General features: G+C 37.6%; 1 protein-coding gene across 4 annotated transcripts in view; it reads right to left on the bottom strand.

The window, feature by feature from the left end:
• LOC149558362 (phosphatidylinositol/phosphatidylcholine transfer protein SFH10-like) overlaps nucleotides 1–26,572 on the bottom strand; it is a 285,735-nt gene that overhangs the window by 71,565 nt on the left and 187,598 nt on the right. For all 4 annotated transcript variants that reach the window (XM_089832627.1, XM_089832628.1, XM_089832625.1 and 1 more), the window contains 5 exons: nucleotides 25,725–25,802; nucleotides 23,861–23,962; nucleotides 23,685–23,734; nucleotides 23,498–23,597; nucleotides 23,281–23,364 (listed from right to left, as the gene is read on the bottom strand). In XM_089832627.1, coding sequence (XP_089688753.1) covers nucleotides 23,281–23,364; nucleotides 23,498–23,597; nucleotides 23,685–23,734; nucleotides 23,861–23,962; nucleotides 25,725–25,802 — 414 coding nt within the window. The remainder of the gene's footprint in view (nucleotides 1–23,280; nucleotides 23,365–23,497; nucleotides 23,598–23,684; nucleotides 23,735–23,860; nucleotides 23,963–25,724; nucleotides 25,803–26,572) is intronic.

The following is a 26,572-nucleotide window of genomic DNA, read 5'->3' as shown; positions in this document are numbered from 1 at the left end:
ATGTTTTGTTCTGCAGAATTCCTCGCTGAAGTGCCAGCGGTGTCCGGAGGTGTTACTACTTGGGATACTTTTCCAACCTCCGCCTGTGATTCCGCAAATTTCCTCTTTTCTTCGGTGGGGTCCGGGTATTCTTTTGCTTGTTGCCGTGTAATCGCCAGAACTTCTTCGTCATCCGCCCCGACAGTGATCAAGTTCACTCCGGATTTTGGACACTGAGTTGTCGTGATCGCCGGGTCCGCACCATCGGCACAATAGTTGAGGTGTATTCGCTGTTGGACACTCCCGCGCAAAATGCCCCAAGTTACATGCGCGGCACTGAATAATCGGCCGTCCGTTTGCATCATATTGGATCCGGTTTCTACTCGTATTGGTATTATTATTGTTGTTATTGTTCTGTCCACGCCGATTATTCCTGTATCCTCCGGATGTAGCGTCGGCTGTATTTGTGTTTCCACTACTACCCGATGGAGAAGCCTCCTGTGTGAGAAGCACCTGCAGAGATCCTCTTGTCTTCATGTTAAAGGGGCAATCTTTTCTCGAATGGCCCATGATCTGACAAATGTCACAAAATTGGTTTTTTAGACACGATCCTTTAGTATGGCCATCGGTCTTACACTCTGTGCACCACAGTTCACTTCCTTTTGGCTCCTTCTGCATATTTTTAAACTCCAACATGCGAACCATATCCTTCTGTAAGGCCCGAACTTTCTTGTTGCTGCCTTCGTCGTCACTACTATCATCTCCAGCAGGCTCGTCGTCATCAGAATCAGATGAGCTAGTTTTCTTCTTTGTCTTCTGTTCACTTTCGAGATCCAGTGCTCTATTATACGCATCCACATATGACGACGGTGGCACAATTTTCATTTTCCTCCGCAATTTCGATCGTAGGCCGTCCACGAACCATCTTTTCTACAATCTGTCCATCAAATTGCTTTCCATTTTGTTTATTAAGTCTTTTAATCTCCTAGCATAGACACGGACAGTTTCGTGCTTCCCCTGCTTGGTATTGAAAATTTCCGCTACGATTTCATTATCATCCCGCAAGAGTTTAAATTCCGCCAAGAACTCTTTTTTAATGTTATCCCAAGTATTCAGCTTTTGTGGATTCGTATCCGAAAACCAATCAATCGCCACACCCCGTAGGGTTGCCGGAAATTGCCTGACCCATTCGTTGGCATCTGTGATTCCGTTTGCCCGCCAGATCGTCTCACATGTCTTACAATGTCGGATGGGATTGACTGTACCATCGCCCTCAAACTTCGGCAGCTTTTCTTTGGGTCTCGCCATCACAACACTGGAGGTCTATACTGTCATACTAGAGGTCTGCACTCCTACACCAGCGGTTTGCACTCCCACACCGGAGGTCTGAACTCTCACACCGGAGGTCTGCACTTCCACACCGGCGGTCTGTACTCCCACATCGGCGGACTGCTCTCCCACACCGGAGGTGTCGACAGTTGCGAACTTTGGTGAAGAAGAAGGATCTTCTGAAGTTGTTTCCCGCGGGAGTCTATCCCGGACAAAGAGGTCACTCCACGCTTGTGCTCCCTCGGCACTGCGAGCCGTGCGAGTTGATGCTCTTCCGTCTGAATTTTCTTCCCTCGGCGAACACAAATTCAAGAACTCCTCCCGTGCTTCTTCCACCAATTCCACCCGCTGCCGAGTCTCCTCCAACAATTCCTCTGCACTCCTGTTTCTGTCGGCAAGCTTCTGGAATCTGCTTCGGCAATCTACCTGCTATGCCAGAATTAAATGTTCTTGTGCAGTACGGATTCCATCTTTTCCCTTTGCCTTATTCCGATCCTTGTTAAGCTGATTTGGCATTAATCTTCATTCTTCCCACCTTCCAGATTCATAAGGCAACGGTGCCAAATGTTTACCGTAGTGGTAAAGAAGTCAACGCATACAGACAATGGAATATAATAGCAGAATAATATTCACAATAGTAAATGATTCCTTCTTTACAATGATCCCAGACGAGATATAAATACTACTGCCGAACATTCTCGAAGGAGTCCGTCAGCCACAACATTACATTCGCTACAAACTATTTACCCGTCGGCTACAAAATATAAAACACCAACGACAATCAATCCATCGGCTACAGAAACACCGCCGGACCCCTCCAGTCGGCTAACAGACTCCACGTGAGAAACCATGTTGCCTTTCATAACCTTGAGTTCTCCACACAAGTTCTTTAATGAATTTGTCAGAGTCATCTGCCCTTGTTAACACTTGTACTAGCTTTGCTTTCATAACTAGTAACCTATCCATCAAATCTCGCAGCGATAAAGGTTTGTGTTCAAATTCACCTAAGGCCTAAGGGTTGTTATGTGACACATTTTCTAATTTTTCCTCAATTGTTGGAGCAATAAAATCATCGCATTTAATTGTTTCTATATTTGAAGTCAAGCATTCATCTTGAGGTGTTAATAGGATAGCACTATGTTCATCTATGGATTCATCAAAGGAGTTTTCCTCTTCACTAGTTTTGTCAACAGTAATCAACAATTCACCAATTAAGAGCTTAGAATACCTCTAATCAGTAGCAATGGGCTCTCACATAATTTCATTCTCATTTGGTTGGAAGTCAACCTCAAATTTGTTTTCAGATGTACGTGTTCTAACTTGTGCCTCAAGGATCAAGTCTCCACCTACATGTGTGTCTTTGTCCTCATCATTTTGTGGCTGCATTAGTTCTTATTCAACCTATTGTTGTTTGTACTTCTCAATTCTTAGCTCACATTGTTTCAGCACCTTGTTGACCAATTCATAAGCCCTTTCATCTCTATTTGAAATTGCTAACAATATTTGTAGAAGTGGCTCGAAAAGAGCATCACTCTCATTAATTGTCATAACCATAATGTTTTCCATGGTTGCAATAATTGTTTGCCTCCTAGGGTAAACTAGATTAAAGCATACTATAGTAACCGGAAATAAGACATAAATGCAATGCTTTAGAAACCAAGCATATACTTTATTAATGCTTCCATGCCATCATACACAAGTACAAGATAGATGATAAAATGGCTAATACTGAATGACATCTATCTCCAACGAAGGGTGTACATATAGATCCCAAACGGGTGCGACCGAACCGTCACGTCATAATGGAACACCATTTGGTTACTAACATCTAAACTAATTCTGATGGCATAACATCCTTCTTCTGACAACATCATCCCCCCCAAAAACAAAGGTGTGTCTCCGGAGGACATACAAAAGTGGAGACTCTTTTCTAGTAGAGTCTTCTCTTGTTTTACTGTCTTGATATGAGTTATGAGTGTTGTTCTCTTGGACTCTTTCTTGTGCTTTATTGCCTCAAGTTCAGCGATGAAAGTTGTCCATTCTGACTCCTAGACTGACTGTCGTAGTAGTAGTTCACTTTTGTTGCAACTAATCGGAAAGTTCACTTTTGTTGCAACTAATCGAGTAGTAGTCTCCTCTCGAGCCCTCTCTATTGCTACCAGATCTGCCTTACTCCATTGCAGAGTATAGTAAGTGTCTTGGTACACCTATACTATCTCATGAGTAAGGGCCTCCACTCAGCTTTCCACTACCGGCTCTCCAACAGTCCAATCTTGTCTCATCTCGAGAGTATCTTTGTCAAGCCATCTTCGTGCCTTGAAACAGGCAATGAATGTAGCAAGACAACCAACTCTCATAAATGAGAGAATGTGCTCCAACTCCTAAACTACACCATCGAATGCTCGTGTCTGAGCAAAGATCACCAATTGGCAACCTCGAGTCACAACATCTGCTAAGTAGGCCTCAACATCCTCTCCCAAGACATTGGATGACCTTGATGTTGGCTGCTCTTGCGTACCCATAGCCATATCTACTACCTCTAACATCCTTTGAGCACTGTTTACTAGAGGTGGGGGCTCATCTACATGCGTGGGATGACTCTCGTCATCTGGAAAAACTGTCGGAGATACAATCAACTCCCTAACCTCGACCTCAAGTACCTCCCTCATAGGTGAGAAAACGCTAGATGCTTATCCCCTTGGCGTTTTGTTGAACCTACTGCTCAAATAAGCACATAAATCCTCTGTTGTACATGCCCAATCGGTATCCTTTCTAGCTAGGTTGACAAGCAATGCGATGTCCACTATTACAAAGAGATTTGATTGTAGTGTCCCCACTATTAGGGTTAGTTCAGGACAAGTAATACCTGCAAATAATTGTTAGAGTCACAACAACAACAAACCTAACTAAATTATTCTACCCTCTAATTTAACTCCAATCTTAAGGATGTCTCTAAATTAGGCTTCCTAGCTCATAGCTACCTCGTCGTCTTCCCGAGAGCGCACCCCTTAAGATTCTTCTTGGATGGGCATCATCTATGCATCCTCTATCCAAGGCCAATCACATATGCATATGTTGACAACATCAAAATATTTTGGCACATTGATTCTCAACCATGGCGTACAATGAAGATCTTAATAACTCAAATGCTCCATGCTTCGAGTCCACATTGATTATCGGCCATGGTAAAGAATGGAGATTTTAATATCTCACATGCTCCATGCTTCGAGTTTCATTAATATCCATGGTGCTAACCCATAGGTTAACACAATATTATCCACAAGTGTGATTCATTTATATAAATAAATTCATAAATATAATTAAAAAAATATAATCCATAAACATACCTTTCTTAACTTTTTTTGTTGATCCTTAGTTGGCCCTATCCTTAGTTGGCCCTTCAATGAATTATTCCTTCTAGAATTATCTCAATTCTATATTTACTTTCTAATATTCTTCCTTTTCTAATTATTAAGAAAGGACAAAATATACTTTTTTATTTCTTCTTTTCAAAGAATCACAAACTTTCATAATACAAATCCTTTGAAATGTTACAACACTTCATAATTATAATCTTTTTGAAAAGTCACAACACTTTATAAATAAAATCCTTTGGAAGAGTCACAACTATTCATAATTATGACCCTTTCGAAGGTTCACATCCTTTCAATATCATTAATACCTTTTCATAAAGTCACTTCCTTATTTTCTTCATATTACTTTCCTCTTCCATTTTTCCTTTTTGAACTCCTCTCGTTTCCTCTTCTTTTTCCTCTCTCTAAAATAAACTCTCCTCCATTTTATATCTTAATTTTAAGGAGTCATGTCTATTTGTTAAACATCTCTTGACCTTTCATTAGATTTAGTTAATTTATATTGTTCTATGTTATATTATTTATTTCCTTACTTATTTGTGTTTATTATTATTTATTATTAAATTCTATTTAAAAAGTTAACATACTTTTTACAATATTGTCTCTTGTATTTAATTTTATTTGTTTATTTACTCATTGTAATTTTACTATTTTTTAATTACTTAAAATATCATAGTAAATATTATTTCATTGATAATATAGATTAAATAATTATTATTTCCTATTTTTATATTTTAGGATTAGTTTTAATATTATTAGATAATATTTTATTATCTAATTATTATTAAAATTCTATCTTAAAATGGGGATACGACACTAATCCAATCACATCTAACTAAACCTGTGACACCTCCTAGCTATTGTGCGTTTGTTTCTGCTCCGTCACATCTTCTAGCAAAGCCCTTGCTGGCGAGGTCTGGGACTCTCTCCAGTAAAGGAATAGGCTCAGGTATAACTACTACCTCAAGAATCATTGCTAGCTCAGGAATCATTGTGAATGTTCTCTCAAGTACCGCTATTGTCAAAGTCATGTCGATGGGTTTCCTAAGATGTCCGAACCCAAGAATGTGAGGACTCCTAGTGGTCAAAGGAGATGTCGTGGAAAGAGGACGTCGTGGAAATAATATCGGTCTTGATGTGATGATCTCAACCTCCTCCACCTATGTGTTATCACCGTCATTTGTGTCACTATCACTGTCAAACAAGGTGTATTGTCTACAACTGTTTGTGTTCCCTTGCTCTAATCCTAGGTCCACCTATCTGTGTTGTTTCCCATTGATGGCCTTCCCCACCTAGCATGCCCAAATGGTGTCATTGCTTAATGGAAGGTTCTCCTGGAGCTAAGGGTCCTATCTTGATCTAAAGCCTATCAACTAGAATCAATCACGCTACGCATCCAACAACATCCCGATAGTGTAGTGCAGCATATAGAATGTTTTATGTTGCAATGTCATAAATTCAAACATATGATCTCCAAGTAGTGTCGCCCAATCATATACCCTTCCTATCGTAATCTCATTCATCAATGCCACCTACAAGAATGAAATGTTTGAAGCATGGCTCAACCTCATAAGTCTGCTCTTCACCAAGTCCATAATGCAGCGCCATGGTCCCTCACCAATATCCAATTTTTTCAGTCATCTTCCTTTGGAAGTCTGCGTCAAATCTTGTTTCTTCGCATCAGATAGATCTCTGCATACCAAGGTTATAAATCGCTCCTTTGCCTCATGTGCCAGTTTCTTCGCCTTTAGATCAATCTTCCTACCTCCTTCCACATATCTCAGTACACTGAAAACTCTAGTGAAATCTCACGCCTTCAAGGAGATCTCTATATCAAAGTTAAGATATAAAAAGGTATTCGTTTTTGAGTGCCTATCAGAGGTATCTATCATTATTCACAAGAAACCCTTGAAATCTTTAATGCAGAGGATTGGCATTTTAATTGCCCATTCCACCCACACTCTCCTCATGTTGGCCTTCTCAAAATTATTGTCCGAAGTTTTCTACCACCACTTTCAGCACTTTAAGCCATTCAACCCTTCAAATTGTATGGCTTGAGGCATTACATGAGATATTGCAAACATGGGTACTTTTGGTCGTACCTTCTGTTTTCCTATGTCTATCTATCCTGCAACTTTCACTTTGGAAGGTAATACTCGAGTATTCTTAGACGTGAAGCTTGAACTCAACCCACTGGTTTGCCTCTGCAATTTTGCTCTCCAAGGCCTTTTGTCCATAAATGTTTCTTGATTTGTCTGTTGCAGAGATGAGAGGAAATAGAAAACATTTAGGGTTGTGGCTTACATCCTTACGCTTTTTTGTATGTATGGCTTGTCCTTCATCTTTATATAGCCAATGTGGGATTGGTTGCTTCGTTGTTGCTTCCACAAGTTGTGAAGTCTTCTCAAACTTCCTATCATGTTTTGCTAGCTTCCTAGGACTTGCTTAGGACACTCTCTTCCTTTCCTTATGTTTGGGTCTCCTCTTACGCAATAGATCCCTTCTCTGTATGCTTTGCTCCCAATGTCGTACAGACTTCTCTATTTTAACTTGTTATGTAGTTGCGGCTCTAGCACCATACGATGCCAATCTTTTGGTCTGTCAGAGATGATCATACGATTTGCCCTTACCCTAGCATTGTTGAATGTGACTATAGTTGCTTTATAATTGCTTCCTCCCTAAAACCATACAATATCTTCATATATACATGAAATTGCTACTTTATTCCAATCCCCTATTCAAATAGTAAGTTGTATCTTTGTCTTTTGTCCTAGTACTGTTGTATGGTGGTAGCTTTAATGTGTTTGAAGGTGGTTTTGGTAACACCGTAAGCTACTCACAATTGTTCCTCTTGCTCATTGCCATATGCCATACAATACTATTTATGCTTTAGGCGTTTTCCCTCTCATTTGCTGCTACACGTGCACGGTGAAGTAATGTGTTTCCCTTAATGGCTTCCTCCAAATGACCATACAATGTCATATATGACCCCTAGTTTGCTTTCAGATTTCACCATACGGTATTGACTTGCTGATTATGTTTGTCGTGCGGTGCTGATGATGTCTTCTCCTTCCAACCGTACGGTGGTGTTATAAGCCCCAAATGTGATTGATTGGTAGTATCATATAACTAATCTAGGAACTGGAGGTATGGTCTACTTGAGCTCGTGCGACGTACAGTCTTATTGCATTTGCTAGCAAACCTTACGACTGTCCTTAGACCATATGGCAATGTTTTCTAGCTTCACACCCCTTATACTTCTTTAGTGTATTGACCTTCCTTTCTGTGCCCCTTTCTGACCGTACAATATGCTGTGCCATGGCCTTGTGTTGCCAATTATACAATTCAATTTGTGAAAAAATAAATAGATCTCCTTGCCAAATGTTATCGTTAAAAAGCAAAGAATATTAAATCAGAAAGAATAGAGTTGGAAAGTTATAACTAGAGAATTATAATAATTGAAATGTTATTATAATTCTAACATTATTATTAAAATCTTATATGTACAAGCAACGTTACTTTATTAATTAAATTATAATGGTGCCAAATCATTTTTATATCTAAATGCACGTAATCAAACATTTATTAAAATAATATGATGAAAGATAAATTAAAATCCTTCGACATATGTTTTATATTTTAACCTAATTATTTTAATTAAATTATTTATTTAAATAACTCATGCAATTCCAAAGTTGTATCCTGTTTCAAATCGCTAGGTCCTCTACCTATCTGCCCAGTAATGGTGATGCCTTGCCTAATTATTTTCTGACAATGCTTCCACCCCTTCAACATACTCCCTACAAGAAATTTCTTCATCATTAAATTATAAATTATTTAATCATAAATAATCATAACAGTTAACCTTTCATCTTAATTCGATGAATTCACGATTAACGATCAACTAACATGTCATCTTCACTTGAAACCATAACGACCAACTATCTTACCATTTCGCCAGATGATATCTAATTAAACTGCCAACTGACTTCATGCGAACCTCAACGGCTACATTTCAAGCTAGGTCAAAAATTAGGATGTAACAGATGGTGAAGATTGTACATTTCTATTCATTGTGCCACTTGCTGAATCTTCTTCTAATTTTTTCTTCCAAGCCCTCTTCCCTTCACTCTCCATGACTTTCCTTCCTTTTGTTTGCGCAAAATGATTTGTAAGAGCTGGTGGAACGGTTTCCCAACTACCGTACAATGATGTACTTCTACCTTCTTGCTTGAGATATATGTAGTGGCCACACTGTCCGTATGATTTCTTGATTCCTCAACCCATATAGCTCAATTTGACTCCACGATTTGTGCAACCTTCACCACTCAATCAACTGCTTCTCTGTTTTGTATGGTATACATGTGATATTGACTCCCACTTAATTGTCGTGCACCGTACAGACTTGTTTGTTTCATGCTGGTTCGTACGATTTTCTTATCTCTGCCTAGTGGCTGTGCAATCTTTTTCTCCCTTTCGTGCGCTCTATATACTTACAACATTCCTCCTGGATGGCCGTACGATGTCGCCTTATTACCTGATAGTACATACAGTATTGTTTAATATTGCTTTGCTTCCTAAAGTGGCCCTACAGTGTTTGTGTTGCAACGGTGGTTCATGTTTTAATTAACCTTGGTCATACGGTATCAAAGCCATATGGTAGTCTGTTTTCTATTTCCTTGAGACTGTACAGTCGTACGGTAGTTTGTGTTATGTTTCCGCGTGACTCATGCAGTGTACGGTGAACTGGTTCTTTGAGGTCATTTTGTACAGTGTTTCTATTCCTAGTTGTTATTCTTATACTGTACTGTTGCTATTCACATGATCACTTTGACTGTACGGTATCGTCCTATTGTGTCCTCTCGACAACATGGTGCCATAATGTACTCTTTCATCTTGTTCTCATTTTGCACATACCTATTATAATTATTTATATTTATTTATCTTATATACATATATATATTACTAAACATTATTATATTTTTATACTATCTCTAAGTTGTTCGTCCAGGGAGTCTCCTTCTCTTCTGGCACCTTATTTCTTTCATGATAGATTTTTAATTTCGACCCATTTACTGCATCGGTCACTTCCTTTCCATCCAACGTCCATAGTTTTATTGCTCCGCTATCCCCCACTTCACGAATTTTATATGGTCCAACCCACTTCACCTTAAATATGCCCAGTTTGATTTCGTTGCGCCCATTATATTTTAAAACTAATTGACTTGGCTGGAACCTATTTAGTTTCAAGTGCTTATCGCATCATACCTTGCGTCTGCACTATGAAACTTCAGTAGCCTATTGTGCTTGTAATCGTCGATCATCAAGTTTATTCAAGTTGTGCAATCTCTCCCTAAGACTTTACATATCTCCCATCTTGTTTTCGACCGCTATTCGCAAACTTGGTACCATGAACTCTGTTCGTACAACGGCTTCCTGGCCATACATCAGTTGGAACGGAGTGTGTCCCATGTTGACTTTGCAAGAGGTCGGTATGCTCATAATGTCAATGGCAATTTTTCCTCCCAATCCTCACCTTCAACTGTGCAAGACTTGTAGATTACTACAACCAAGATTTGTTTGTGGCTTCCGCTTGTCCATTTGCTCTAGGATAGTATGGGCTCGATAGAGAATTGTACATTTTGAATTCTATGGTTAGTAGCCGGATGACATGATTGACAAAATGACCCCCACGATTGCTTGTCAACTGTATTGAAATCTCGTACCTTGTGATGATCTACTCATAGATGAATCTTGTCGTGCTCACTGCAGAGTTGTCTGATAGGGTCGTGCCTCTACCCACTTGGTAAGGTACTCCATTGCCACAACAATGTACCTGCATCTCCGAGTTTTTCTAACCTTGAGGGGTCTGACAAAGTCCAACCCCCAACGTTCAAATAATCCTTGTGCGTGTGAAGGGTTCAAAGGCATGAAATCCCTCATCAACGGCTTCCCAGCCCTCTAACATGTATCACATGCAACGACTCACTCCCTGGCATCATTGTGCACACGTGGCCACCATAATCTTGCCAAAAGTATCTTATGTACAGTTGTATCTAGCCCCATATTTCCTCCTGGGGGGTCCTCCATGTGCTTCAATACCTTCGGGGCTGCTTCCTCTAGAACACATCATTGTAAAATCTGGTTGGGTCCTGTCTTATACAATAGCCCGTTAATCAATCAAAACATTTGACTTCTTAGCACCAATTTCCTCCTCTTGCTTGGCGGCATTTCCCTAGGAAATCGCCCTGTCGAAAGATATTCCCCGATACTCACGTACCAAGATGGTAGTACAACAATCTAGAATAGTTGTGCGTCGGCAAAGTCATGTTGTTGGCCATAGCATTGGTCACCCTAATTTCTTCCATGTTTCCTCCGATAATACGTTCCAACAACAATGTTGTCCGTCAAGTTGGTCCCAACGATGCCCATTGCCACCATTGCACGATGTTTTACTGTACTCACCACAAGTAACATTGGGTTATTGTTATTGTTATTGTTGTTGTTGTTGATGTTGTTTCCACCTCTTCCCCATTGGTTGTTCCTATATCCTCTCGACAATGTCGCGTTAGTGTTTGCATTCTCTTTCAACAACACCTAATGTAGATACCTCTTGTGTCATTAAAACTTGTTGATGGCCTTTAGTTTTCATGTTGAATAGGCATTCTTTAGTGGAATGCCTAGCTATTTGGCAGATGTCGCAGAACTAACGTATGGGGCAAGAGTCATTCGTGTACCCTCCTTTCCAATTAGTACACCAAAAGTCCCCATCAATGCTTTGGCTAGGGTTTTTCTTTGTGTTCGTCATTTCTTTCATCATGCACAACATATCTTTTAGTAACACTTAAATCTTCTTGTTTAATTCTTCATCATTGCTCTCCCTAGAAGAATCATCCTCCTCGTTAGACTATTTATCCTTCTTCTTCCCTGTCTTGGTTTTGCTTTTGAGGTCCATTTCTCTATTACATGCATCAATGTATGACGTTGGGCATACGATTTTCGTCTTCCTCCAAAGTGCGGGCTTTAAGCCTTCGATGAACTAGCATTTCTTCAAGCCTTCAGTATGTGGGCTTTCCATCTTTTGTACCAACTCCTTCAGTTTCCGCCCACATTCACGGCAGGTCTCATCCTTTGTATGTTTGCTGTTATAGATTTCTGCTACAATTTCATTATCATCTCTCAATAGTCAAAACTCTATTCGAAATTCCTTCAAGTCCGGCCAACTGGCTACCTTCGCCTAATCGATATTAGAGAACCAATCAATTGCTACTCCCCTTAGGGTGGCCAAAAACTATCATACACAATCATCTTGGTCCATTACTCAATTGGCTGTCCATATAGTTTCACATGTTTTACAATGTCAGATAGGGTCTTATGTACCATCACCTGTGAATTTAGCCAATTTTTGCTTCTACATTACCATAACTGGTGGTTGCCATGTTGTTACATGTGGTTGTGTTGGCTATAGCGGTTGTTTTTTCTTGTACCCTGTACAGGGTCTGTGTCTATGCATGCATTTGCGCACTCGCATTGCACTGTGGTGTGGTAGGTTCGGAAAATACGGTTCAATTACCAAACTGTACTCGCTCATCCGGTGTGGGGAAAGAAGGCAGTGTGCCTACCCCACACTCGTGTTGCCTTGGCACTTCTAGCCACGCTTGTTCCCTCTTCACTTCTATATCAAGCCTTCACCCATGGTGTGCGAGACAAGCTAATGAACTCCCTCATTTCCCCAATCAAACTTAACCATTGTCGTGTCTCTTCTATCAAATCCTCACTGCTTGCCCTTCATCTTCGTCGGTCATTGCACCTCATGTGGCACCGTAGCCACCCTCTATGACACCATCGTGGTACCCTTCAACGAGTTGCATGAGTCTTTGCCTCTGTTTGGCTTGTTGTGCAAGGATTAAAGTGTGATATGCAGCATGTGTAGCATCATTTTGCACTTATCTATTTCTATGTTTATTCAATTGATTTGGTATCAATTCAAAACATCATGCATCACAAAACAAAGAACACTTTTTCTTTATAGTCTCCACACATTATGGGTCATCTATGCGACCATTACAGAGTTACAATGCTCTTTTCAACATTCCCACAGCCTAGAGCTCATGGGTTGGACCTTCATCGAGTCCCATCCATTCTTCCTCCCAACAGTTTGCATCGGCAAAATTCCTAATATTGTTGCCGACGTTGCTCCCTCTCAGTTTCCTCTCTTCGTCACGCTTCTGCAAGTAAGGCTTGCGCAAGCACTCAAGGGAACTACTGTAGGAGCTAGTTTTCCACGAGGCTCACGTTCAAAGCATCCCACACGATATCCTATGTGTGTACGACTACTACTCGTACAAAGGTTTCAATAGTTGCAAGAAATAGTATTTGGAATTTTTCTGTGAACGTGTGTCTACCTTCAAACAACTCAATCACTCTGTCTTCATTAATTCTTCCAAAATGCTTTGGTACAAGTATTCACATTTATTCCATTTGTTGCATTGCACTTTCCGAATTCAAGTGGGATAAGATGCCAAATGTTGGCCTCCTAGGGTAAACTAGATTAAAGCATACTATACTGATAGGAAATAAGACATAAATGCAATGCTTTGAGAACCAAGCATATACTTTATTAATGCTTGCATGCTCAATTACACCATATGCAACTACAACATAGATGATAAAATGGCTAATATTGAATGACCTCTCTCTCCAACGAAGAGTGTACATACAGATCCCAAAGGCAACCGACCAAAACATCGCGTCACAACGGAACACCCTTTGGTTAGTAACTAACATCTTAACTAATCCTGATGGCATAACATACTTTTGCCAAAAACAACACCTACAATTTTTTCTTCCGTGATTGTGCCTGTAGACTTTGAAATATGACATGTATTAAATTATACAATCCTATGTCAAACATAAGATTGCTATAATGTCCCCATCATTTCAGCCTCTCAATAGAGTTCTTAGCCTTTCATTCTTTGAAGGCTAAGTGGAGAAATAAGGTGAAATAATTAAATTAATTTCTTATAAAGTCATTAAATAATTTAAAAATTAAAAGGTGACTTTATATTTAATTAATTTAATTAAAAAGTGACTAATATAAATATTAAATCATAAGTCACTAAAATAATATTATATGATATGGAAATGGTAATCTTCTAAAAGCACAACTAATTATTGTTGGAAAGGAGGAAGCTTCTAGAAAAGTGCAATAAAATAATATTTTATGTTCTTCTAGAAGGGGTGAAGGAATAGAATAAATGGAGGAGAGAGCCTCGTTGTACGGTATCCAGATTTGATATTGACATTTGCTTGTGCACTTGTGGAGCCAAGGATTTCTGCAAGACATTCCAGTCATTGAGAACGATAATTCTGTTTGATTGGCAACTTTGAGGCTATGAAACTATCAGCTGATATTGTTGCATTTGTTGGAGGTGATATTTCAGTCATCTCATTGAAGCTTATTAAGTTTTTGCAGCAATTCATGAAGAAGATACACTTCAGATTTAAGGATCATTCGATGCCCTCATTTTATCTACACTTTGGAAGGAGTTAAGCAGCTAATTCGGAGGCATATTAGGAAGTTTATAGCCATATGCTACGGTGTCATCGCTCCAAGAATCGTGAACAATGTCATCACTATAGGAATCATGAAGAGAGCCATCATTATAGGAATCGTGAATAGTGTTATCGCTACAGTGGTCATGAATCGTATTGCCACAATGCAGTGAACAATACCACTACAGTGCATGACAAATTCTGATCAGTGTTAAAGCTGCCTACCAATCTCAGGTTTCCTTCATTTTATCTTCATGTTTATGCATTATCTGTAAATACATCTACATGGTTCTATATAGACAGTCTAGTTAGATTGTTGAAGGCATTGTAACCTGTTTTTATCTCAGAATTTTTACATCAGCAAAATATTGATTTTGAAGTTTGAAATATAATGTTAGTTTGCATGTCAACTGTTTGACATAATGTCAGTTGGCTGTAAGTGTTAATTTGCATTGAATAGATGTTATATATCGCATCAAGAAAAAACAAAAAAAAATTGTATTTCATGTTAGGTATAGACTAAGCGGAAGGGAAGTCATTTTTCAGTCATCCTATGATATTGCAAGTCATCTTTCTTATTTTGAAAAGAAACTGAAAATAAAATCAGTCATATATCCCTCTGTTGTACAAGTGTTTGACAAAATTTCTAAAAGCAAATATAGCAAGTTTCAATCAGATTTGGACAGGGATATTACAATTGCATATTCTAATTTCTCCAAATGACTTCAGTATAGCAGCCGTTCTAGGGAAATGACAACTACTGCTCTCCCCAAGATTTTGAAAACTATCAACAATAAGTTGTACTACCTCCTTCATGATGTCTTCTTCATGAGGTTCTTGTGCTGCTAATATTCTTATGACATCCATTAGACAAGAAGTGACTAATAGTTTTATCTCATCATCTGAATGTTTCAGCCACTTGTGTCAATTCAACCTTTACACTATAGGAACAAGAGTTGTCAGCAATAAATTAGAAGGTGATTGATCTACCATGGCTAAGCATGCTTCCAATTCAATCTATGTGTCAAGAACTTTCTCCCTACTTATAAATTCCAACACAAGTCTGCTACCTCTCTCATAGAGCATTTTGGCTAATTCTGATGTGTCTTTTGATGCCATTTAAAACTGAGAATTCTGTACTATATCTGCTTAGCAAAAGCACCCATGTATGGAGTCAAAATTTAATAAGACGGATTGCACATGAGTGCTGAATGGTTTCAGCCTGAGCTCGGTTAATGTTGATAAGTAGGAGATATTTTCCACATCATGTCAAATTGTGATATTGCTATCGGGATTTAACTCTCTAATTTTTTAGTCAAACTCAAAAACAACACAGTTAAATCCCAATAGCAATATCACAACTTGGTTAATGTGTCAGTTTGGGAACTAAATTCATTTCCATTACATGTTAGAACATAAATGAATATCACTCACAACTATCTGATTGTACAACAGATTTAAATATTATTTTCAGTAGTGCCACACTACAAATAACCCAAGCTTAATAAACCGACAACTTCTGGTGATAGATATGTGTAAAGAATAAACATCTTTGCTTATTTCTTATAAAGAATAAACTAGGCTGAGTGTGGCTCTCTAAACTCACATTCTAATATGCAGATATTTTCTGAACACTGTAGTAGCTGTTTACATTAATATTTGAGGTGTTAAATATTAGGCAAGTAAGGCCTCTCTGAATTTTTTATGAATGAGCAGCCAAAGATCGCTACAAGAATAGTTCAGGTACAACAATGCTCCAAACCACCTAACTCTCCACAACCCAAAAATTAAGGACCTAAAGCTTAATAGAAGTCTCCTAGTTTGTTTCAGCGAAACCATTATTAGACTCCTTAATGCTTGCAGCACTTTCCAATACCGTCAAACACTATTACAGTATTTGTATATAACATTAGGCACAAAGAATCATTGTCATGAGTGGAAGAAAGTGGAGTCTTTACTTCTCTGTAATGACATTAGATCCAAAATATTGTTGTTATGCAAAATAATAATTTGAACTTCCAACCTTGTTTAATACTATCTAGGAAGGAATCGAGATTCGTTTGATTGAAGAGTCTTCATGTCCTCTACCAATCACTCATGATAGATAAAATGCAACCAAACGGGAACTCTCCCCTCACTTCCCAAACATCCAGTTCGACTCTAACATGGCCCATATACTCTATTGTTATGGCCCAAGTAAACTTTTAAATAGTAAGAAATTCAAAGGATTGTTTTACCAAATATTGGCAGCTTGCATTTAGAGCATGCTTGCCCCATGTCATCGGGTTTTGATAATAAATTCATACTGAAATTCTATGGCCATGCATGTCAAGTGTCGTCCCACTACACAAATGTCTCTGTTTGCAAAAATGCTCATTCCTACCAATGAAATTTAGACTCTAATACATGAGTCATTTGTTTTAAAAATGGCCTTCTCTTGTTGCAGCCTACATCGACACTCTTCACAACTATCCTACTTCATGCAGTGCCTACAACATCTCAAGGCTCATTAAAAGTAACAGATTCTTTGCAAATATGATAGCACACGCAGCTGGATATTTATGCTAGTAAGAAATGGCTTAGAAAGGACTCCATATAAAATTTCCGCCCCAAACATTAGGAAAAGCAAGCTATACGGACCCGATGAAGATAAGGGAATCGACAAATATGCTCTAGTTCACAAGTAGAGAAATATCAATGCCTCAATGTTTTTCTATTGATGTTATAATATCCCGGAACTTACACGACAGTTTATTCACTTCACTTCGCTTTAAACACATCCAATTTTAACTCCTGCCAGACTCATACATGACGATCTGACATCAAAGAATTACACAACGGCAACATCTGCAATTGATCTCTGCTCACACAAACTAGGACAGCTCAAGAATCATAGAAAAAATATCCAAGTTTTTCACAAAGTTTTTCCTTATTCCCATTGCACCACAATATTTGGTATGCTGCTCTAGAAACCAAGAAACTAATAGACTTCAATTGTTTGATTCCCTTTCAGCGGCAGTGTTACTCAAACAACTCTAATGCACGCAGTTCGTTCCTAACTTCAACTTCAATAGCCCGATAAAATTGGAATCTATACTCAAATATGAATCTTATTATTGAGGTGGAAGATGAGCCATGCGAGGAGATAGATAATGAAAGAGCCTCCCTTTCTTCAAAGGAGTTGTTACTTAAGGTGCCGATTAGTTGTACCTCAATTGCAGATGTGTGCGAGGTCGGTAACACACATGCAATGACTGATCTTGTGGTGGGTAGTGTTGATTCGGTTTACTATCACAGTGCACTTAGTGAGATAGAGAGCTTGCATAGGAGGTAGGGGTTGCAGAGGCATCATGTGACCAATCAGCGAAAAGTGATAGTGACATTTCTTCAACTCTTGAGCATTATAATGTTATCCGTCAAATGCTAGCAACATCTGGTTAGGGTGGTTCTATATCTGATGAGCACGGTGATAGTACTCTTTCAATAGCAGAGTTTCACGCGCTTTGAGAGGCTGTCAGGATCTTGAAGCACTAATTTTCACAGCTTGTTGGTGACAAGGATTACCTTTTAGAGTGGGCTAGCGCCTATTATGCAACATTGTTAGAGAAAGAGAGTGTGGTTGGGCTCACCCAAGAGCTTGATGTGACTGTGGACTCTCTTTACTGTACTCAGTTGGCTATTTAGAAGTCACATTCACAATTGGACAAATTACCATGGAGTTGGAGCGAGTACAATAGACATCAACCCCAAACCCTATTCAATTGCTATTGTGTTTGGTGGTGAGTTTACTTCCATGGTTAGCAATGAGGGACTTCATGATGTGTCTTAACACCTCCCTCCACGATATGGGTGCAATACATATGGAAGAGGTAAGAGTATCAGTGGAGACGAGCTCTCATGATGATTAGCTTCCTTCTGCTAGAAGCAAATCTATTTCTTCATCTCATACAATTGGTTGCATTGGACAATTGGCAATGCCACATTTTCAGATAGATCAGTTATGGGTCACAGGGGAGTAGGTTGATGCTTCCACATATAATTTCTACTACACAGTGTCTTTCATGGAGTATCTTTTGGAGAGTTCGGTTGTAAAGGAGGATTCATACAGAGTGTTTGAGTGTACTCTCATCTGAGGCTTTTGTGTCATTCAAAGGTTGGTGGGAAGGATTGTAGAAACATTGTCTGCTATGCTTCTCAACTGGGATTTTGAGGCTGGGTTTGTGGAGAGGATTGTCCAAGATCTTGACCGACCGATAGTTTGGAGTTAGAGATTGGAGCCATCTTCTAATTCTCAGTTTAATACTGATGAGACCTTGACAGAGATTGGAAGTTTTTATCGACATTACAATCTGAGTGTTCATCACTTTTCATTTGACCCACAAGTAGAGTATTTGGTTTTGCAACGATGTAGGTTGGCTCCAATTTCATACCATACATTATGGGATGATTTAGCTCCATCTTCTGTAGATGGGATCGACAGCTGGAAGTTACACCACTTGCAAAATCCACACACCTAGGGTGGTTTATCAAAGGTTGGAGTTGGTGATAGTGATGGCTGTTGTCACCTCCACAATGTAGTTGGGTGAGTGTCAGTTTGTTGGGGACTCAGTTGTGGACAGAGTTGGTATTTCAGTTCGATTGAGTTCCGATGGGTTGTTATCACCATCATCGCTCACAGTCAGTTTCAAATAGATTTTGACGTTGATATTAGTTATTTGGGTGTTGATGCTATAGGTGTTCTTTGTGCACTACAGGGATGGTGGACTGAGACGTTCATTTTGTTCTGGGATTGCTTGGGAACAAGCAATCTTAGGGAGGGCGGACTATAATGTCCCCATTTTTCACAGCATCAGAATTTGAGAGATTAAACTATTATTGTGATCCTCATAGGCTAATCATTGTGGATAGAGGGTCTTCTGAGGCAGTGGCTTTAATTGGGAAGGTATTATCTTCTCCACAATTCAGTAAGTTACAAGTTGGTCTTTGTTTGGCTCAGATTGGACTTCGTTTGGGCTTAGTTTTACCATTTGTGGTAACCTGAGTGTTGATTGAGATGGACTATTTCTATTTTTGGAAAGTGTATTTGACCACATGGAGAAATAATAAGTGACTCTTATTTTAGACAGCATATTTAAATGATGAGTATTTTGGGAGTTATTATATTTTTAGTGGCCAAATTATTATTAAATCATTAAATGGCTTATTATAAAGTTATAATTTAACTTTATAATATTACTTAAGGGTTGAATCATCATTGGAAGAGGTCATTTATTAATTAATTATAAGCCCAAGTCAAGTATTAAATATAAAAGTGCAAGGAGTTGTTATATCTAAAAGTTGAAACCTCTTAAGTGAAAAGTGCCTTCATGAAGCCATGTGCTAGAAAAGTTTATTTATTAAAAAAAATTAATGGAAGCTTTTAATTAATGGTGTGTTAGTCAAGCCAAGTGCATTATAAACGGTGGCTTCATGAAGCAAATAGATCATCCAATTGTCTGTTTAATTTACAAATTATCAACTCCACTGCTGAAGTATAATGGTTTTAATCTGAGATTGTGACTTCTCTTACTGTGATTTATGTGGCTGAGAAGTGAAATTATTTGTGTTATCCACTGCTGAGGTTTAGTGGATTAAAATATTCTGATTTTGGCTGAAGAATTATCTGACTTCTGGGTTGATCAATTGGTGCTGAAGTATACCAATTTGGTGTTAAATTGCTGCAATTATTATCAAAGGGTTTGCTGATTAGAACACCTCACATTTAGCCTTCATTACTGTTACTGTAGCTTGAAAGTGAATTGAAGATTGCTGCAAATTGACGTATACTATCTGCACAACATCATATTGGTGGGCAACGTTAACAGTTGGTATTTGGGACTGTTTAAATTCAGCCTGTGATCTCTTATAGGCTGATCTGTATTCCTAGCCTGGGCTGAATTTTATGGTTCTTACTCTTGGTGCGGAGTTTTCCTTATCTCAGCTACAACAAATCCAATGCCAAGGGCAATCCAAGTTCTCTATTTAATAAGTCAGATTGGATGCCAACTGTTTGTAAAAATGTCTACTGGCTGTAGATGCATATTTAACATTTAAAAATCATATTTATGCATTAAAATGGTCAAAAGGGATTGCATTTGTGTTCCAATTCTTTACCTCGATTTCTTAGTAATCATATGCAAGCATTTAAACATTATTTAAAATCATTTCAAGCTAGCAAATACAATCTGAAAACAAAAGACAGCGAGATAGAGGGTTCATACAAAGTGTTTGACAAAATGTCAAACATCTAAAAAGTGAGGAGAATTCAGTGTGTGTGGAGTTAGAACCGATTGGGGTTCTTACACTAATACCTTCTTGAATTCGACTGGAAATGCTAATAAATTAAAATGCAACACTAAGGAATTAAATTCAAGAAATGATAATCACTTTATTTGTTCAAGGCCAATTCTGATTTATTTACACCAATATCAGTACTAATTGCAAATACACAAAATAGAATTAACCTGGACAGTGTGCAGTTTATTAATGTGATTAATTGGTCAATTGAGCTCCTAGCTTACCAAGTGTCACCCAAGAACAACTCCCAAACCTCTTGTTAGGCACATTTAGATCCAGCAACAGTCTCACAAGCAAATCGGAGCTTTCATGAATGGCTGCATGAGCCACAAATAGGGATGTGCATCCTTCAGAACAATCTTTGGCCTCCAAAAACTTATTGCAGATGCCCAGAAGTTTAACGCAGGCCTTTGGAAATGGATTACAAGCTTAGAAAGTTGAGCACAGACCTCAGATTTTCCAACAGTAAGATGCAGACCTGTAAATGATACCAACAGGCCCTAAAATGAATCACAGGCTTACAAGAATGGACACAGCCTATCAAGTAATGCCAAATCGCTGCCTTCAGCACACTATATTTCCTTCTCCAATTACAAACATATTATGTGCAATTGTAACCTCCTCTTCAAATCGAACCAACAGAGATGGATAATAAGAATCCTCCCCAAACTCCAGATTGGCTGCCAATTGAATGACTTCCCAGACACAGCAGAAAATAGTAGGGAAGATCTATAATTCAATTCAGACAATTCTTAGAATTAATTCACAATACCTCAGCTGTGAATTACCAGGCACTTCTCAATTTCAAACCCTTATACTTCAACAAAGGCAAGAAAACATCAATCTTAGGAAAACCACAAAGGCAACACAAGCAAATAAATATTCAACTGTTCATTTTCTCATGAAATGGGCTTGTATTTATAACCTCCAAATGCCCTTTTGTCGCCAAAATGTAACTTCACTCAAGAAGTTGCACTACACAACATTAATTAGATGCTTCCATTAGATTCTTTAACTTGACTTGGCTTAACTAATTAAATAAATAGCCTCTTCCAATGATTACTCAACCCTCAACTTAAGTGAAATTATAAAATTAAATTATAACTTTATAATAAGGCATTTAAAGAAATAATAATAATTTGGCCACTAAAAATATAATAACTCCTAAATTATTCATCATTTAAATATGTCGCTTGAATTACAAGTCATACCTATTACTTCTCCATGTGACCAAATGCACTTTCCAAAAATAGAAAGGATTCATCTCAATCAACACCCGACTTACCACAAATAGTAAGTACACAAAACTAAGCCCAAACAAAGTCCAATCTAAGCCAAATGAGGACCAACTTGTAACTTACTGAATTGTGGAGAAGATAAGACCCTCCCAAGCCAAGTCACTACCTCAGAAGAACCTCTATCCACAATAATTAGCCTACAAGGATCACAATAACAAGCTAATCTCTGAAAATATGATACTGAGAAAAATCGGGACATTACAATTTATTGCAGAGATATCTACAATAATTTGATCTATGATACAAACATCAAGTTCCTTATGGGCACCAAAAATTTGTCTCTTCTTCCATTGGGGAAAATATTTCTAATCTTATTATATGCACATAAAGGATAACATAAAAGGTAAAACCATATTCTGAAATTATTGCAGAAATAATATTTCAAATGGACTTCTGAAATATACTTATAGGGACCCAATTTCAACCTCTTTTTCTTAAAAAATTACCCTAAAAAGAAAAAAACATTTTTCTACAGATCAACATACTCAAAAAAATGCACAAAAGTTCTGCAAGATAAACTGTATGCAAATATCATGTTTATGTAGGTCATATTAAAGTTTGTTATAAAAGAAAAACATTGTTATATAAATCAGCATAGTAAAAGGATTGGAAACATGCTACAAAAGATAACTCGTATTCAAACATGAGTTATGACAATTCAATTCATATTTCTTTCTTTTATATATCTCCACAAACTTACATCTAAATCAATGTTTAATTTCCAAGAATCATCTCATGTGAGCCAACTTTACAGTAGTTTGTGTTCACGATTTGCAAATCATCTGTGTTTCTTGCTTGTTAGCCCCTCATAGGTTCTGAGCTGGTGCTCTTTATTAATGACTAAGAGGGTAAAAATATGCCTTGTGATGGAATTACTTTATCTACTAGCATAATGAAGCCAGACACCTTTTGCACGACTCTGGAAACAAAAAATAGCCCCAAGATGATTCAATCTTGTGCTTTAAAATTATGATTGCAGAACACTCTAGCACTGACATATTTCATGATACCTTATTTTATATTAATGAGGACACCCCTATATTTGTCATGTATGCTTGTACACTTTCACCTTACTGTCAAAATTTTCAACACACTATTACTTCAAAAAGGCCTAAAATGTATGTTAACAAAGCAACGGGCATCAGTTAATATTAGATATACAGGAAAAATATTGATAATCTTGGATGTTAGGTAATGATAATTTCTTTTATGTGGCGGAATGAAAGAACAAGAACAGTTTGAGGTATCATACTTAAAAGTTAAGGGTCCTGTAAAAACATTATAAGGGAGTCCTGATGAACTTGGCAAAAGTAAGTTGCATATTCAGTCTTCTAGCATGAAGATCATAATACACCAATATAAAAATCTAAATAAGAAGTAAAGAAGGATTTAAAAGAAAGGAAATTTACAGTCGCAGGTGTGGAAGGATTATTGCCTTTGGAATCTGCATAAATAATTTTTGTTGCAGACTTTGGTACTCCTTCCATAACTTTCTACAAGACAGAAAATATGTAGACAATTAAACACTGTTGAGTTGAGAAAACAAGTGAATATAAGGAATAATAGGTAGAAAATATGCTCTTTAAAATAATTAAATTTGAAAAATCATCAAATAATCTTTTTTACCTTCCTAATTTTTGTATCCTTCCAAGGACCTCTATCAGAAAATAAACAACCACCTAGACCATCACACATGCAAGTTCCACCCAAAAAATCTGGCAACTGGCTGTACCAGACTCATGTAGGTTACTTGTAATAAATAATATTTGTCAAATACAAGAAAATTGAAAGGAGATTAACACATTGAAATTACCTTCTATCTATGATTTCAAAGACCTTACTCTGGTACTGGCTGCCTAAAACCTGCCATCAAATCTCAATAGGATAGAAGATATAACAGACATGTTAAGAAAAGAGATCAACAAGAAAAATTAAATTAATAACCATTATATAAAAAATGCACAAATAAGCCATTTTTGGGTTACATACATCAATTTTTGCTGCTGTTCTAGGATCTAAAAATGCCTTTATTGTATTCCATAAAAGTTTGAATCCAGAACCCGCATTCACAATTAGTAGGGAATTCAAGGTCTGCATCAATCAAAATACAATAAAAATTTAGTATGGATAAGAAAAAGTGTAGAACTACCAAATTATGCACAGACGAAGCCCATCAGAAGTGGTAGGACCTGACTGTGAGAAAGCAGCCATACCAAGAATAAAATTCAAAATTCAAAATTTAAATCAGAATCAAGCAATTTATGAAGTCACAGTAAAACTTCTAAATAAAATTATTTTCTTACGCTAGGCAAACAAGCTAAATTATTATAATTTGGTGAACACATCGTCTCGGTAACGTTTCAATGTGAACACAATAATTAAAAACATGTCAAGCTCCTTTCTTATTTTTTCAATCAGTATAATTTAAACATGTTATAAATAACCAATATTACAAGGGGACGCATCCCCCACTAGACTGCTGCATGCTCGGGACAGGGGTATCCCAGCAACAAGGGGATGGGGCCACCCCAACCACTGCCCTTCCATCACCACTGTGCTGCCAGGATGCCTGGACAGCACAACATCCCCAAAACGGACATGGGAATGCCCAAGCATCCCAAAGCCATCTTGGCGACATCTATGTGTCCCTCATTGAAAGATGGCCATAAAAGTGAACATTAAAAAAAAGTGCATGTTTTTAAATTTTGTTCAAATATATGAGAAAAAATGCTTCAAAAATGGAGAATCCAATAGCCAGGTAAGAGGAAAAATGTTCTTAGCGACAGGGCTACTGTCCCTCAACCACCCCCTATGTCACGCTAGACAGCACACCCTGGTCACTACCCTGGGAAACTGCAAGGGGCATTGCCGCTGGACCCCACTAAGGGCTGACACCCCTAGACCTCCGCTTCCAAATTTAAAAACAAAAGTAGAAATTGATGGGGAAATTGTGTCAAATCAAGTTGATAATTTTGTACCCACTTTAGTGAGTTCCAATGATGAGGAATTTTCCTTGAGGGATGATTAGAGGCCCCTCCACTACATTTTGACAATTTGTACTTATTTTGATATCATGCCATTCATTGTAATCATCTTTATGATATTTTTTAAATAATCGAAACCTTTCATTTGCCGATTTGACAATTTTATTTAGTAATCTAATTTCTGATTAGAAGTTTGATATTCAATGTTCATTGTTCATTGTTCATTGTTCAAATATTTAGTATTTGGCATTTGCAATTTCTCCATTTTACTTCTTATAGTGTTATACATATTTTCATAACTAGCATTTCATGTACTATATCTATAATTTATAGTATACACAGCACTGTCTGCCGCTGTTGTCCCCCAGCCCCCCTGTCTACCAGAGCCAGTGTAACACTGGAAATTACATATAACTGGTGTTTGGTGCTGCTATTTTGATTAGGGTTCTGATAATGTTGTCTCCAGGGACATGTATTGTGTTTGAATGAATTTAAAATTCAGATTATACTTAATTTTGCAAATATTTTCAAATTGTGTTAACAAATTATTTTGTGTGGCAAAACTATTTTTGTAAACAAAAATATTGCCAATATTTATTACACTTATGTCACTTTCTCATACTCAAAATTCTAAGAATCACAATAGAGAATATGCCAATTTTATCATCTGTGGGTCAAAATAATTACTATAGTATAATAAATATTAAAGTAAGGGATGAAGCTTATCAGCTTTGCAATTCATGTCATCTATCAATATCAAATACAACAGAGGCAAATGCTATACCAATCATAGATTTCATGTCAATAACCTATCACTGAGACAGTCTGAGTTCATCCTGCAAGGAGCCATATGGTTAAAATAAAATTACCTCTGGATAGTTTAGACCATCAATCTTCTGTATTTCTATTATTAAATCCCTAGCAGCCTTGGTGAAGTTCTTCAAACCCTACAAAAAAATTCACCCACAACATTATCTTTAACAAATCTTTCTACAAAAAGCAGGAGGAAATAAGTGATATATGGAAAACAACAAATCATATTTGCATTTATAAATAGATCATAGTCTCTTTATTGAGACATTATTTATCTTGCATGCATCAATATGTAAAACATTCGTATGTTCAAGGTATTGAAAGATTTTAAAAATAAAATATAGATTACCAAGGGATCCACAAATATACTTTGATAAAGTTAAAATCTATGTTGATGATAAGTAATTGAAATAATCGAGCTAACTAGATGCTGAAATATGCAGGAAAATTAAAATTAGGAACATCTAATCAAACCATTTGCATAAAAAAATTTATAACCTATAGAACTAGGGATATATAAACTGTTTCAGACAGACAAGTCCAACTTCTCTGAGCAACTAAAAGTGTCAGACAAGATGTATGATAAAACAAGGAAGGTAATCATGACACAATATCCAAGAAAGGCTGAAGCAATAAGATTTTCAACGAATCCTAAAATTGAGTAGACATTATCCTGAATCACCTAGTTCTCTATCATGGTATCAGGGAGATGGAGATCAGTGGGAAGTTTGTACACTTCCTGTGGATGATGCAACCTTTCATGTTAATAATATTCAATACCAATCAGTACTAATGACCTTGGCTTCTTGAATATAGAGATGAAAAATACTAATTTTAAATCCATGACACTAACCAACCTTCTTAAACAGACCTGACTTTCACACACAGGAACTGTGAGGCCTTA

Source organism: Cupressus sempervirens, chromosome 5 (genome assembly GCF_028749045.1).
Source record: "Cupressus sempervirens isolate cs-2001-9-10 chromosome 5, ASM2874904v1, whole genome shotgun sequence".
Lineage (NCBI taxonomy): Eukaryota > Viridiplantae > Streptophyta > Pinopsida > Cupressales > Cupressaceae > Cupressus > Cupressus sempervirens.
This window is presented reverse-complemented; position numbering and strand designations above follow the sequence as displayed.